The sequence below is a fragment of the Tubulanus polymorphus genome, chromosome 5, assembly GCF_964204645.1.
Source record: "Tubulanus polymorphus chromosome 5, tnTubPoly1.2, whole genome shotgun sequence".
Classification (NCBI taxonomy): Eukaryota; Metazoa; Nemertea; class Palaeonemertea; order Tubulaniformes; family Tubulanidae; genus Tubulanus; species Tubulanus polymorphus.
In genome coordinates, this window is record NC_134029.1 from 9130593 (window position 1) to 9147391 (window position 16799).

General features: G+C 38.1%; 2 protein-coding genes across 9 annotated transcripts in view; one reads left to right on the top strand and one right to left on the bottom strand.

The window, feature by feature from the left end:
* On the bottom strand, positions 1-12895 carry LOC141904922 (ATP-binding cassette sub-family E member 1-like). Of its 2 annotated transcripts, none has more exons than XM_074793544.1 (17): positions 12584-12895; positions 11171-11294; positions 8957-9042; positions 8456-8553; positions 8205-8322; positions 7614-7751; positions 7447-7516; positions 6950-7046; positions 5911-6125; positions 4185-4334; positions 3538-3669; positions 3046-3215; positions 2666-2808; positions 1937-2059; positions 1247-1358; positions 440-532; positions 1-283 (listed from the first exon to the last, which is right to left on the bottom strand). In XM_074793544.1, exons 2-16 carry the CDS (start codon positions 11274-11276, stop codon positions 485-487), a joined length of 1806 nt encoding a protein of 601 aa, XP_074649645.1. In that variant the 5' UTR covers positions 11277-11294; positions 12584-12895; the 3' UTR covers positions 1-283; positions 440-484. The 2 variants fall into 2 exon arrangements, with proteins under 2 accessions (XP_074649645.1, XP_074649644.1); XM_074793543.1 differs by lacking the exon at positions 12584-12895 and adding an exon at positions 12305-12534.
* Positions 12717-16799, top strand: part of LOC141904920 (uncharacterized) — a 23466-nt gene continuing 19383 nt past the window's right edge. For 4 of the 7 annotated variants that reach the window (XM_074793536.1, XM_074793537.1, XM_074793538.1 and 1 more), the window contains exons 1-4: positions 14226-14322; positions 14557-14712; positions 15106-15209; positions 16118-16241. In XM_074793536.1, coding sequence (XP_074649637.1) covers positions 14249-14322; positions 14557-14712; positions 15106-15209; positions 16118-16241 — 458 coding nt within the window. In that variant the 5' untranslated portion in view covers positions 14226-14248. Of the gene's footprint in view, positions 12814-14225; positions 14323-14556; positions 14713-15105; positions 15214-16117; positions 16242-16799 lie in introns of those variants that run through there. The other 3 variants (XM_074793540.1, XM_074793542.1, XM_074793541.1) reach the window with 3 other exon arrangements.

A 16799-nucleotide genomic window follows, 5' to 3' on the forward strand; every position in this document is an offset into this window, starting at 1 on the left:
ATATTTATTCCACCATTAACATTCTCCGTGTCCCAGTTACAAAAAGTAACACCGAAGCATCACACAAATGTTTGAAAAACTTGACATCTATTTTTATTTCTTAAATCAATTCCAGCGGTTCATTCCAGTCAGGACCACCTCAGTAAAACCCAGTTTAGTTAAGACAGGTCTTAAGCCAATTTAGAAGAGCGATTTACAATAAACGATACATTTTGGGTGTTTCCATCATAACTATCACCATGACTACTGTATCATCCGTAGAGTGGCAAAAAGGACACAGGGCCTGAAAAGAAAAAAAAACATATATAATTAATAAAACAACAAAACTTGTTTTGTGTTAATTCAAATCAATTGAAATCCACTACGATGTCTAAAAATCTTTTAAAATCCTGCTGCTCAGGAAAATAATATCTTATTTTACTAGAATAATATCTCATACCTAACACGATTGGCAATATCAGGATGAATCACAACTCGAATGGCTTCAATCTTCTAAGAAAAAGTAGTTACCACTTTTTTTCTGTTCAGCGTCCTGCAAAATAATTCATTGGCAAAATAAAGATCCATTAAATGCCCTCATGCGTTTGCAAACTATAAATGCATTGTCTTCAACAGTGGTCAACCCCAATACACAGTCCGCTAAATAAACCGCCACTCCTGTCTAATGCAAGGAGAACATAACACCAGTCTTTTGTCAAAGAATTAGTAAAAATGTACCCCGATTTACTGCCATACTATATACCGCCAAAATCCTAACTCTGATATGACAACAGGTCACCACCCCTTTGTTCATTTTTACATCCACCCCTCTGAATATCAGTCACCCCTTATAAAATATCTGCTGCCCCGGCCAGAGGTGGATGTCAATATTATATCAATGCTGATAATTGCTTACATTGAGCTAATGTGAAAAATAGAAGATCATACAAAATCTTAGCTTAATTGTATTTTTTGGGAGATCGTAAGCCTTTCTACTTCAGGCTGCCGCGATGTCATACACTTAACAATTAATGCAGCCCCTTTAAAATTCCAGCATATGGAGAACACTGGCGGTATATCAGGGTTGACCGTAATTTGGCTGAATCTTAACGGTCAGGAGATCTATGATTTCTACTTTTTAATGAGTTTTACTTCTTAACAATGTAGAATGAATGCAGCTTATAATATACACTGCTATTCTGACACGTGCATAGCCACTCCTTTGGTGAATCATTTATTTGGGCAAAAAAATAATACAAAAATCTACCTTGACAGAATTCATCTTGTTTATCCTAGGTCTGAAGTTGTGAGGATCTCTTCTGAATGTTATATTCAACGATTCTAAGAATTTATTCATTCCAACCAGAAGAGATTGCGGACTGCAAAACGAACAGTAAAAACAGTGAGATAATTCTACACGCGATTACAAACCATACCTCTCATAATGAATTATGAATAATTGAATAAATGGTTTCAGCCGTCAGTCGCTGGTGGCAACAAGTCTGGGCCGAGTTGCACAGTCTTGACTTATGTCCAAAATGGGTCTTAAATCTTAAGGCTAGCCTTTAGTTGTTAGATTGGCTTAAGATGGCCTTAAATCTAAGTTGACAGTGTAGCCAGCCCCAGGGTTCGAAATCCTTAGTGAACTAAGTTTATTGTCAAAGGTTCTTCTAAGGTTCTTCTCAGGTCTCAATCCCCTTAGTTGGGAAAAAAGAAACTTTGAACCCGCCAATAATGCCCTGCATGCTGTTTAGTGAAAGAATGGTAAAAATTGAATAAGCAAAATTCCATAAGTTAACTGGTAAACGAAATATGGATAGGAACAGCATAAAATCTCTGAGTTGGTCAGGGAAATAACTGAATAATCTTTATATGTTCCTAGGAGTGAGTTTCCTATAAAACCAGTGCCAGATGAAACAAAACAGTATACCAAAACCATGTACAAATACAAACGTACCTATTAGCGACTGTATCGATTGATGGGATACCTTCAAATACGATTACTCTATCGGCTAAATATGTGGCCATGATGAAATCGTGCTCTACTACGAACGCTGTTTTCTTCGCGTGCAGAATAAATCTGTATGAAACAAATGAAATGTCAATAACATGGCACTACTAGACTTTTTTTTAAATTGTGTCCGAAGTCCGGTTACACGAGAAAGTTGTCAAACAACCTCCTTATTAAATTTGAGGTAAATGTCATAAAACTTCTGGGCTGGGTTTCATAGTTGTGGAAGCAAAATAATACCAGGGAAAATTTTGAAATTTGTCAGTTAAAAGCATGGTTTCTCAGAGTTACTATGGAAGTTGTCACTGAACTGAGTTTACCCCTAGGGATAACTTTTGTTACTCTGTATATGAAACTGTACCTAGAGAGTAGCGCATTTCTTTATGCCAATCGGGAAGTTCCGAGATAATGTAGAGAAGTCTCTATAAAGCCTTTGATTTGATAGTCTTATGGTAATTCCGTTCTTCTCCCGGTGGGGCCAAATTACCCGCTTGCCAGGAGAAAAAACAGCAGCTGATTGAGGTGAAACGTCTTAGGTATCAAAAATGTGTTGAATGTCGAATGGTAATGGTATCACCTAATCTCAAACAAGTTGCCCCAATAACGTTTGTTTATTTGTAATAACCCAATGTGTTTGTTCATGATGTATCCAAGTAGCCCATGTGATAAACATACCTTTTGATAACTTTAGCGGCATGCAGACGCTGTTCAGAGTCCAGATAGGCAGACGGTTCATCAATCAAATAGACTTTAGCAGGTTTACCCAGACACAAACATATAGCAACTCGCTGTAACTCACCACCAGACAAATTTTGAACCTATATGAAACAAAACAATATTATATTTATGTTTCACTAGTCCCAATTGATTCAAATCAGGAAGATTCTATATATAGATGTATATCTTATACTGGTATAGATAGATCTTTCACAGGTAAAGGGCAAAATCCAAAACAATAATATCCCCCTGACATCATCTGGGCAATAAAATGATATGCTTGTACATTTTTCTATTATCGTGTAAAAACTGAACTAAACTAACTACTATCAGCTTACCTCTTGATCCATGAGCATTTCGAGTTGTAACGGTTTCACTACATCTGTATTGAACTGAGGATCAATGATGGCCTCTCGAATTTTCGAATGCAGCAGCATCTGAACTGTTCCTTGCGATTTCGGACTGATCTTCTGCGGCTTATAACTGATGAAAAGCTCCGGGCACGGGCCTGAGTAAAGATAACAGAAAATGTTTTTAATGAACAACTGATATTTGTGCTCTAATTGGTTATGTTCCGACAATTATAAGTAACGAATCATTGAACTACGAATCCCACCCAGAACGGCAACCCCCTGCATTGTCACAGAAAGTTTGTTTTAGACTTACTCAAAATTTAAGAAGTTTAAGAATTTAAGACGTTACTTCTCAAAATTAGGGGAGATTCAAGGTTTTTGGCAATAATACGTTGATTAAGAGGAGTTTTTAAGGAATTGCAGAGTACCGGCAGTATGAAGAACCCTGTAATAGCAGCAATAATCTCTATATAATACCTCCTTCATCTGGCGTCAGTAAACCAGCCATCATTCGTATAAAGGTTGTTTTTCCAGTACCGTTTTCTCCAAGCATAACAATAATTTCAGAATCCGTGAACTCGCCTTTCTCCACAGTAAGCAGAAAGTTCTCTACGAAAGAATGAAATAAATAGCAACCGTTAAAAAGCCTACAGAAATCTTGAACAAAATGCAAAAACATCGGGTACAGAACAAGTAACTGAAAAGCCAGTGCGCATGCCGAGATTTTCATGGCAACTTGGCACAAATGAAATATTTCATGGTAGGACAGAATATTTCATGTAGTACCTTTGCCATTTTGACAAAAGAAACAACAATTGGGCATGAAAATGAGTTAAAAATTTTAGTATTATTCCCCCTGAAACTTCAAAGTAATGGAGAGCTAAAATAAGACATATCATACTTATAGTATGTCATCACAAGACTCATACAAACTCTAGGAGCACACACACACACACATTTTGACAGAGGCCCTTAGGCTTATTGGGCATAGCAGTCACAAATACATTTTCCTTTGCCCGAAAAATGGCCCTTATATTATCTGGTGGAATATGTGTTAGTTTTTGTAGGACTACCTCGTGCTCTAACCTAAAAGCTTCTAATTCATATCCCGATAGAATACGTACTGTACTTCTTTTTCATGTTCGGATAGCTGTTGTGGAATTTTCTTTGAATTTCCTCTTCGGTGGCCGTCTCCGACACTTTGAACACGAGTGATGTTTCTCGGAATCGCAAGTTCTCTGTGGGCACAAAACCATCCAAGAATATGTTGATGCCTAGAAATATGGAAAACATATATAGACCGGTGTATTGCATTCAACTTTGAAAATCTTCTTCGACAAAATATCCAAATCCAAGATTACTGTAACTAGGGGTCCAGGGACACCATGCCCACTTGGGAAGTGGTTCCAAATGTTCAAAAATCTAACAATTTCAATATTCAACGCCCCCTGGTGACCATATACAAAAACCAATGACCTTGAAACTCACCACAATCATAGAACATGTCAGCAGCTACGATTTTGTAATTGATTGTGATAACAAAATATGCCTCGTTACCAATTCAATATGGAAATACTAAGTTATTCTACTATTCAACGCCCCCTGGTGACCATATTCAAAACCCAATGACCTCAAAACTCACCACAATCATAGAACATGTCATGAACTACAACTTTGCAATTGATCATGGTAACAAAATATGCCTAGGTACCAATATAATAAGGAAATACTAAGTTATTCTACTATTCAACGCCCCCTGGTGACCATATAGAAAAACTAATGTCCTTAAAACTCGCAACAATCATAGATGATGTCATGAGCTACAACTTTCCAATTGATTGTGGTTACAAAATATGCATAGGTACGAATATAATAAAGAAATGCGAAGATATTGTATTATTCAACGCCCCCTGGTGGCCATATACGAAATCCAATAACCTTGAAACTCACCACAATCATAGAACACATTATGAGCTACAACTTTCTAATTGATTGTGGTAGCAAAATACGCGAAAAACTTTTTCCCACTTACGAATGAGTACTGGTGACACCAAGATGGCCGCCAATTGCGTCATAATTGGCTGATGAAAAATACCTGTCTCAGGTATAAAACATCCCTTTCCAAAGAATACCCATCACAAATTGCAATGAGAAATGGCAAACCAGTAGGAAGCTACAGGACTCAGGATTCGGGCCAAAATTAACATTTTTGAGCACTGAAAAGGTCATAGGACAGCCATCTTGAGTCTGATTGAGCTAATTTTTATTATGCTGATGGGCCCTGGGGGGATTCACATATATCCGAAAGATCAAGCTAATTGATCACAGCGTCTTCAAAATTTCCCTCAAAAAGTTCAAAAATGTGCAAAAAGTGCTGATTTTGGCGAACAACAATGGCTGCCAGTCGGCCATCTTGATTCTGATAGGGCCAGTTTTTGGGCTGAAGATGGGTCTAGGGTAGATACATGTGTAACCCAAATATCAAGACGTTACCTTTAAGCGTCTTCAAAACTTCCCAAAATAACTGGATTCCGTCTACGGACGGACGACGGACGAAAAGTGAACGCAATAGCCCGCTGGGACTTAAGTCCCAAGTGGGCTAAAAATGGCCACATAAGTCAAATTTATTTCAACCCCTGATTTTACCACTAAGATATTGACCTGCCTTGCCGAATATACCGGGTAGTTTTCTACTAATATTTTCAGGTTACAAGAAATATTGACTGAGGACGTTTGAAAACAATAAAGGAACTGCACTAATATGTATCTTGTAAGCCTTATTATATATAGGCTGATCCATAAAATCGAAGCAAGATCAATCGTAAATAGGCAAGAACAAAATTTCCATACCTTCTCGTACAGTGAAAGGCATAGTAACGACACCGTAAGCACCAGGAGAACCATATAGACAACAGATGAAGTCAGACAGATAGTCCAGTACTGAAAGATCGTGCTCAACGACGATGATGTATTTATGTTGCTCTTCCACTAATTTTCTGATCGCTAAGGCAGCTTTTAATCGCTGTTTCACGTCCAAATAACTCGACGGCTCATCAAACATGAATCTGAAAAATATACCGTACTCATAAACCTTAATGACGATCAATTTACATTTCATGCAGGCTTGGACCCTTCAACTCCCTTCACACATTCGATACATTACAAATCACCTGCAGACATACGTAAAAAGAAATTGGAGTAGCTTTGATAGTGGCCTTTCTCCTAAAATAGTATTTTTTTGAAGACTAATTATTAGTAGTTTTCACATCAGTAAAGTAGTTTTTGAACAAGAATCAATAAATAGCAGTTTCCTAATCAGTTGAGTAGCTTTTACATTGGGTGTGTATAAAAATATGAAGGCTGCGTACTTTAAGAGCTGCATCACATAGCGTAGGACAGGAATCGCACCTTTTTTTCAGGTTACAATATGGCCAATAGGATGCCGTTTTACATGCAAACAACTGAAATTGATACTTGAGGGATTGTAACTTTTGTACCATAACCCATTTTATGAAAGTAAAGGATATACGGCACTTCAAGGTTGTCCAAAATTAACAAGTATCATAAGCAGCATAGCTTACTCCTTGAAAGGCTAAATGCCTTCATGGTTACGTGTGTAAGAAATTCATACACACATAACTATGAAGGCTCTCCTTCAAGAACTGTACCCTGTATGGCAGAGTGTTAGAATCAAATATGGCCACCAGTCAGCCATCTCAAATGCGAATATCCAAACTTTTTAAAAACGATTGTCAAGCCTTTGCACTAAAAATGGTGTATGTCTGCAGATTAATACCTGCATTACCAGTAATCTTTTGAACAGATGCTTCATTACAACAGCATCAAATGTGTAGTTGTTATATGTTTAGCAACTCGGTCAGAAACTTACATATCAGCATTTTGGATACACACGACAGCGCACGCGAACCGCTGTAATTCACCACCAGACAAATCTTCAACATTTCGCTCTTTCACATGATTCAAATCTGTAACAACAAAGCATGCATTGAGGTAAGTTCACATGACTGAGAAACTTGACAATGTCTGCATGTCTATGTCAAATCGGCATGGATATGAAAATCAATTTCTAGATTGAACATTAATAGTTATAGGACTCTCAAGTGCAGTGTCTCAAACAAGCAGCGTTCTGAGAACTACGGAACTTGCTACTGACGGCTGCGAATTATTGCTTGCAGTGGAACCACCTTACAACAGATCAAACGTTCAATTTTGTGATGTCCAGTATGAAATAACTAACAATTGTCCTAACTGGGCAAAATTCTGGCTTTGTAATAACAGATACACCATTATATCCAAGGTCATTATAACAAGGTTCAACAGTACTCTTAAAATAGATTTTTGTAAGAATAGGGAACGCATTTTTACCGAATTGATCCTTGATTTCCTGCATGTTGTTTCTTTGATTTTTACGATCCAGTAACTGCTGAACTGAACCCTGCAAATGAATGCAACAATCATCATGATGAATGGTGAAATAATACAAATATGAAACTCCACATTAACCTCAGCATATAGCGTTCATACAAACGTACTTTAACGGCCTTCGGGATCTGATCAACATATTGCGGCTTGATAATTGCTGTTAAGTCATCTTCTAATATTTTTGTGAAGTAATTCTGAAGTTCGGATCCACGAAAATGTAAGAGGATATCTTGCCAAGTGGGTGGTTCCTGCAAAAGGGATAGACAACTGTAACTAAATTCCGCTACCAACGAAAAGGAGACAGATTCATCCTCAATCAAGTTATCAAATCGTAACTTAAGTCATGTCTTCTTTTGAATCGAACCAGAATTTGTATTTTCAATTCAATTTACGTATTGCTATAATGTCTGCATGACGATTGTAAGACGCATTCGATTTTTCGATCTTTTTTCTTCGTGAAATAAATATTGAATGTTAAAAAAGTTTACTAAGCAAATTTAGGTTGTTTTTAAGGATAAAACGCCAATATGACCCAGAATGCGATGACAGTTTGACTACTATATCGTATAAGTAACACAGTATTTTGGACTACCACTATAGCATACTTAAAAGGATTCATTCACATTTACGAAAATGTCGGTTCTAATAACATTAATGGATCGTTGCCGAGTAGTCCCGATCAACAAAATGACCTCACTTACATCAAATTTTCCTAGGTTCGGTTTCAATTTACCAGCTAAAATCTTCAATGCTGTCGATTTTCCTATACCGTTAGTGCCTACTAAACCTAGCACCTCACCAGGGCGCGGTGTTGGAAGTCTGTAATAAAAAAAATATTGTCCAGGGACACCGTACCCACTTGCGAAGTGGTCTGAAATGCTCAACAATCTGACAATTTCAACATACAGAACAATGACAATATAGTAAAAATACAGTAAAAATGATTTAATACCTGTGCAGTTTAAACGAATTAGCGCTATATCTATGCGTTGTGTCTTTTTCTAAATTCTTCGGTAAATTGATAATTGTTACAGCGTCAAATGGACATTTCTGCAAGAAAATGAAACATGTGATGCAAGGATGATTGAAATGCAACAGTCACACAACAAGTTAAAATGATAAATACAGCAGCAAAGCAGAGATAACAGGTTTTCTGCTTCGCCAAACATTACATATTCGAAATGTAGGGGATCAGAAATACGACATTAAAATCAATGTCAGGGATATCGAACTGACACGATAGCTGGTACAGCCAACGTCGAAAATAATCACCAATATTGTTCAACAGCCATGTTTGTTTGAGCCTTGTTAACGCATCATATTCTCCATTTTCAATGAAGACTGGTTGCACTAGACCGTTTGCATAGGTCCTATTGTCACACACGCCTGCTGGGTAGATTAGCTGATGGCACAGGGTCTCTCATAATAACGAATACAAATCAATGGTACTGACCTTCACACAAATACCACAACCAATACAAAGCTCTTCCGATATAAATGCTAGTTTCGAGGTTGGCATCACTTCGATGCACAATTTTCCTGAAATTGAAGAAATTTTCATTTATCAGCATATTACTGGATAAGATTCAGTTGAAACGCCATAAAATGTTTTCTGGATTAACTTAGGATCCAGGGACACAATGCCCACACGGGAAGAGGTCTGAAATGCAGTGCTCCACTCAGATAGTAAAGACATAGAATAGGCACTAAATCAATTTTCTAATAGTTCAGACCTAGAAATACCTTCCATATAGAACTAGGGGAAGTGGTTTTAAATGCTCATCAATCTATAATAATTTCAATATTCAACGCCTCCTGGTGACAATATACCAAAAACCAATGACCTTGAAACCAGAAATCATAGAACATGTCTGCAGCTACGATTTTGTTATTGATTGTGAAAACAAAATATGTCTCGTTACCAATTTAATATGGATATACAAAGTTACTTTACTATTCAACGCCCCCTGGTGACCATATGCAAAACCCAATGACCTTGAAATTCTCCACAAACATAGAACATGTCATGAACTACAACACAATATATCTAACACAATGCTTAGGTATCAATATAATGTGGAACAAGAGGACCATAAGGTCCATGTGGTCGAAGACAGTGCATGAGGAGATATCAGTTTTAGTGAAAGCAATTCATGGGTTTCCAGGGTTACTTTTAACCATTATGGACATTTTCCCCCAGACAAAAGTGGTCCTATTTTCCCCTAGTCCTGAAAAATTCTTCGAGGCATTGTGATGTGATAATAAACTGATTATTTTTTTTCTCAAGACATTAAAGTGTTCTTATTTTAGTTTCTTTCAATATAACGATCTTTTTCAATAATAAAATGCGTGGATCTACATTCCCTAAAAAGCATAGTGTAATCGTCCCAGACATCCTACCCACCCTATTTCTCATAATGGTATGGTCCACGCGTTAACCAATGAAACTGTGTTCTCTATGCGCATGATGCTTCAATGAATGAATGAAGTTCATGTGACAGGCACTACTACTAGTGGTAATTTTTATTAACCAAAGACCACATGGTAACATAGGAATGCGCTTTAAGTGGCTCTAAAAATCCTCAAACTTTCCCCTTTGCCTTGGGCTTGACGCCTGATGTGCTCGACTTGCATAGATACCCTTGTACAATTTTTTCATAAATAAAGGGAACGGACATTTTTTAACGATCACGGAAACCCTGCGTATCTCATTATATCTTTTTTTTCTAGTACCGCGCGCCGAACAGTTTATCTTTCTTCAGTCAATCTGAGTCGGCCTGTGTTTATACGAGGCAGGACAAAGCCTCTTGTCTCGCTGTGTGTATACAGCACTGCTATCTCTAGTCTACTATTACATGTACTTTAACTCACTCGGGGTATTCCCCGAGAATACAGCATTGAATGGCCTGATATGTGATACTGGCTGGCCTTACTGGTAATTTTCATTGCATGAAGAAAATCCTTCACTCGCAGCACTTTCAAGAAATAAAATCCGGGCTAGTGAATGACTTACACAGCAGAGACCACCTTATCGATACTCTCCCTGTCGGCGTAAACCACGAACTGCGCAGCATCTATGAGCTACTTACGAATGTATTAGTACACGAGCACCTGAGAGGATAGTGATGGGGATAACACTTCATTGCTGAGTAAAACCGATATAGACAATTCACTGATATGGTTAGCCCTTCGTGTGCCTCAAAACTTTCCATAATTCATTACGATTTTGGGACCTTAGGTACAACAGGCTATGATGTTCATAGCTAGTATCATGAATATAGGCAAATGACGCATTACAGACAACTTTTTATTGGATTATCAGTTCTATATCGATACAGCATTACGAAACTATATCCATGGCAGTAAAGATACTACGTATAATATATATATATATATATATATATATATATATATATATATATATATATATATATATATATATATATATATATATATATATATACATACATACATATGAAACTTCTAATAATGTGCTTAAGGGCTGATTTTGGCGGAACAAATCTTGGCCACAAGTCGGCCATCTTGACAAGGATTGAGTCATTTTTGGGCTGAAGATGTGTCCAAAGGTAGATACAAACATGAACCAAATATCGAGACCATTTACATCAAAGGCCTTGGTCCAACGCATACTAGATCATATACATACCCAATCTAACAACAGGACATGCCCTTTTACATTCCTGACGACATCTTTTCGGCTTGCATCGGTCATTGTTTACGATGGCAATACGCGTCAATTTATCACCAGACATCTTTCAAGGTCAGTACTCCTGAAATGCACAGAATAACTAAGATCTAAACGCATTTTAAACGAAACTGGTTATTTTGTCATATGGTGCAATACGAGCCAGGGACTATTTTCAGAAAACCAATAGATAAATTAGGGGCCATTCAGAACACGAGGCTAGAATTGAGTAAATACCATACAGAATTAGACAGATCTTGGAATTTGAAGATGCATCGAACCGGCCAGTTGTTTGATGCTGGTTTATGGGTCCTGATTATAAACACTGACACTTTTTGCTTCATCATCAAACCCCTCACATAATCATCCTTTAGTGAAAATGAACTAGAAAACATTCTAATCTTGAGAGTATTATCTATATGTATGTAAATAGCTCTCGATATACCACCTCTCACCCTCCACCATAACGCCAACGAAATCCTAGAACAGCCCTATTCGAACTCAAAGAAAAAACGTTTTTTTATACCGCCAACCATCTTTAATAATCTTTAATCAATGTTGTTTGCCGTCTATTAAGAACCGAAAACACAACAAGCTTTAGGCTAACTGAAGTTAGAGCAGTGGCAGATTCCTGAACACGCCCCAAAAACTTTGAGGGACCGTCATCCCTAAAAATTCCGTTTCAAAAGTTTCCGTGTTTCAGATGTATGACCGCGTTTCAGACCCAATGACAGTATAGTCTTACAAGACAGTGTCAGTGTAGTCTAGCAATAGAGAGGTAGGACGACACTACCAGTACTGTTGCGAATCTTCGATATTGAGCCGACCTTCCTTAATCAGCCCTCTACTGTGCATGTAAACCCATCAGCTAATTATAATATATCATAATTTGTGAAGTAGGTAGGGTCCAGAGCCAGGTCCAGGAGCGCAGATCGAATGAAGAAGGGAGGAGGGAGACCCATTCATTGGATTCATGATTCATTCATCATCTGACATCTGATCGTCGATTTGAATTGAATGAATTGGGGTCGATTGATCCGAATTCCCAGCCTATTTCACGAGTAAAATAATATCAGCTGGTTCTTAAATAAATACCCGTCTTAAAAGTGAACCGTCTGATGTTGATCAGAGACCATAAACAGCTAAAATTCACGGCGATCCTATTTTATACGAGACAATATGGCATTTCCCATAGAATGATCCTCAGCATGCCGGCATATGGACATGTGCGACTAACCTGCCGTTAAAGACTTTCGATGCCTCTGAGAGCATAGGGCTATGCCAATCTTAAGATAAAACTACAATTCTCTGTAATTCTTTAATAATTCTCACTTCCAATACTATCTTTGACGTATTGTATCTATGAATTCTCACTTGTATGCCTTAAAATGATAAATGCGTATGTATCTGCTGATTTGTCTTGTGCAAAATAAGTGTCAATAAAGCGAATTGATTTGGATCTGTTACGGAACTCTTGTCCGACGCGCCGCAATCTCCGGTAGTTTCAGTATATCTCAACCGCGTAATCCGATAATCCGATAATCAGCAAGAAAACGTCGAAAACTTTGCTATTCAGCTGTCGATCTCGCTAGGCCGCTTTCAGTGTATGTCTTTGAACCGACTTTTGTGATTTTTTGCCATTTATGACGTGACACTTCTAAACGCCTGTGTACTTTCCTCATAGAGAGGCGCCTATGTTTGTGTTGCAAATGATCTTGAAACTAAAATGAGGGGTATTTGCAAATCGGGAACCCGCGCCCAATACGAAAAAAGTTTGAAGTGGATATTTTGCCAAGATAGGCAGTGGATATTTTACGGTATACGGCTGAGTATTTATTTCCGCTATTTTACCGTACATATCGCTGATTGGCACAGAGGTGCGCGACATAGAAAATTCAAGGAAAGTGTGGAGAACAAGGTTAAAGAAAATAGACTAGAGCGAGAATCGAACCCGGCGCAGCGTCATACCATTAGTAGACCACCGGGCTCGCTGAAAACCAACCGAATGTTTTAACTATCTATAGTACCTCACCTTACCCTAATCCTATCCCTAGGGGTAAAACAGAACCCTCTGGACCCTCTTCTGACCCTCTCGACACTAACCCTATCGAAACCCTAACCCTAAACCCAATATAATGATTTTTTTTATATATAGTAATAATGTACGGTAAAATAGCGGAAGTAAATACTTTGCCGTATACGGTTAAATATCCACTTCGGCCAAGATACGTATCTTATATGAACATTGTATTGTTCTCGCGCGATTCAACATTAAGGGGGGAAGAGATTAGGGTTTCGCCTTTGGGGTCCAGAGCAGAGGGTTAGGTTAAGGTTGAGTAGGCCTACTAGGTGCCTATGAAGTGAAAAATTACAGCCGGATTGCAAGAACCTCGAAGAATTGGCGCACCTTTGTGCACAGCGCAGTCAATTAGCCAATCAGAACAGCCATTGGAAAAGTAGCATTAGGCACAGGAATAATGCTGCATTATTGACAAAAATGTCAGCTGCCGAAAGTTCGGCATTATTACTACCAAAAGTTAATTACAAATTCAAAATTAACTTTTGACTTGCCACTCGTAGGGCCTATTCGAATACAAGAAGAAGCGTTGATTTTTTTTATTTCGATCTACAATGTTTCAGTCAGCCATCACGACGTATAGGGCTTTCCTCCGCCAAATTTAGTGATTTCGAGACTGGATCCTTCATTTTCTCTTCTTACTCTGTCTGAGGCGACTCTTTCCTCGAATTAGCCGAACAGTACATGTAATCGGCAAAATAGCACAAACTTGGATAGTACCGTGTTGACAAAATATCAACTGCCTTATTAAATCAAATCACATTAGATATTCCCTAATATTCAATTCAGTGTTTATTCATCATAAAATCGTGGGTGATATGAAAATTGTAGAAGATATAAAAATCTTTTTTACATATTAGAAAAGATGATGTATAAAATTTGTACATAGAATAACTATGAAAGAGAAGATAGGATTTTACAAATTTTCTTAGGTCTACAACAATTCATCGTATTAATGATCCATGCCTCCGAATTTGCGTAGGACTACATCTGAAGGAATTGATTGGTCCTGCGAGATCCAAGGCAAGCTGATAAAGTAATAGCTCGCTTCTAATTGGCCGGGTCATTTTGTAAATCGCAATAAAATTTGTAATCAGTTCATTTCTCTAGCTGCCGGGTCTGTTATGGTTAGCTTGATTGTGATTTTAAAGATGTACAGGGTAGATAGCCGAAGGCTGGGTCAACTTAAAAGCACTGCAGAATTGAGAAACAAGGTATCAATTCTTTTTAGGCTCTCATCATTAATCTTAAATTTTCTATATTTCCTCAGGGCTACTTTAAGTCTGCCGCAACGGATTTCCACTGAGATAAACGGTGTTATGCCATCAACTGAGACCGTTACCATCGGCCAATACAGTGGCAGCAGCGATGACAGTCAGCACGAATCGAGTGAAGTGATCTTACAGGACCATGCCAGTGATCCTAGGTACGAGTTTGCGACTTAAGATAGTATCGAAAAAAAATAATTTGAGCCTTTGAAAAGAACTTGCTGTCTTCCTGTGAGTCTGTAACTACGTAGCCTATTTCTCATCCCACGACAGGGATTCAAACTTTATGACATCGATAGACTTGGCCACGGCATGAAGTCCCGTCAAACTAGACCGAGTGCGCAACAATGCTATCAAGTTCGAATCCTTACTGCGAAGGATGTATATTTCTAATTCTATCAATTCGGTCGACAGAGATTGCCATATTAAGCAGCAAAAATGGTTTTGAAGTGGCATTGGATTAAATAGCATTGAATTTGAATCAGCAGTGCTGTTAGGAACCCTGTAATTACACGTACTACTCCTACAGAGTTTCTAATCGATTTTTTCAGGGATGTGTCCAGTGCTGAGAGTGAGGGCATGGGAGGCATAAGTGGTGCCTCAACTGCCATTGTCAGTGATGATGAAAGTCATCGTCATCCCAGATTGCAGCAGGGTATGTACGTACCGTCCTTCATTGAAAAAGATTCTTGGTGAAATCTTTCCATCCATTGACTTGTTTTACATTTTACAACTGGCTTAAAGAACCTCTGAAAGTAGTGAGTCAGTAGGTCAGTTTGTATAGGTTATAGTCCCTACAGTAGACTCCTCTCAGTTCGGATCTGATCAACTTGCATAACTTTTTAGGCTAAAAGATTGACGCCTTGTTTCTCCTAAATGGCTAGGTCACTTTTGTAAACTGCCATGAAATTTATAATCCATTCATTTCTATAGCTACCAGGTCTGTTATTGTTAGCATGATCACGATTTCTAGTAATGTACATGGTATATAGGGACATGGCCAGGTCAACTTTTTAAGCTCAGCAGAAATGAGAGACAAGGTATCAATTTTTTTGGCCTAAAATGAAATGTTTTTAGCTACACTGTGACCAAACGTCAGCAGATCTGATTGATAAGGGAGTTAGTCTGTCTATCGGTGCATCAATTTTTGCTTAAAATGGCTACTAGTCCTACAGTTTTTCTCAGATCAAGATGAACTTTGTCGCGATAACTAAATAAGGCCAAGGCCTTAAACGAAATAGAGCGGTTGTAAGCCCTAAAGTCACAGTGGGCTATTGCATTCATTTTTCGTTCATCTGTCTGTCCGTCTGAAGACAGAATCTAGTTTGTTGGGAAGTTTTCAAAACTTTGATATTTGGTCTTTTCTTGAGGTTTGGTATGTAGGCTAAGTATCCCTTAGGGCCTAGCATCACAAAAACAATAGGTTCCATAAAGAACAAGATGGCGGTTTGTCTCAGCTGCCACAACAAATCTATAAATCGGCTATAAAATTCTTTCCATGTTTGATTGAAGCAATGTTTTCGAGTATGGTCCTAACAAAATTGTGCTTGAAATGAATTTCAGAATCGGCCGAGTTTCTAAGTCCAGCGAGAAATAGCAGTAGTTTTCATGTACCGGCGATTAGCAGTCTGGAGAGTAGTACCGTTAGTTCTTTGAGTGCGATTAGTGATTCTGATCAACCGTCCGAGTAAGTCACAAAATAACAGGAAATATGTTGATCAAACAGTATTGTACGTAACTAGAAATTAATGTTCTCTGTTCATGCACCTTCACTTTGGAACTCTCACGAACTATCCCGATGCTTTAGCTTTAAGACCCATCTCAAAACAATTATGTTCTATGCAGCATACCATTGAACTCTCGGAAAGCACATTTGAACTCTTTAAAGGGCTTTATAAATGACGTTATTATTAAATTCCTGACTAAGATTCTCAAGATTCAGTCCAAATTAATGTGTTGGTTTCATAGGGCCTATTTAGGGTTTGACAGGAAAGGTTTTGGAAGTCTTTCCCATCCTCCCTCAGTAGGAATTCGAACTAACATGTCTCCCCTTTGATATCCATGAATCCATTTGCGGTTCAAGATACCCATATCCTGCTATTTATCAAGCGCCAATTCCAAGAAAAGACCCATCCTCCCTCTGCGGAGATTAGAACCTACTGGCTCTTCTTGCAGCACTTTGTATCGGCGCTTGCTTTAAGTATACTGTATAGTAGGATATGTGGTATCTTAAACTGCAAATGGG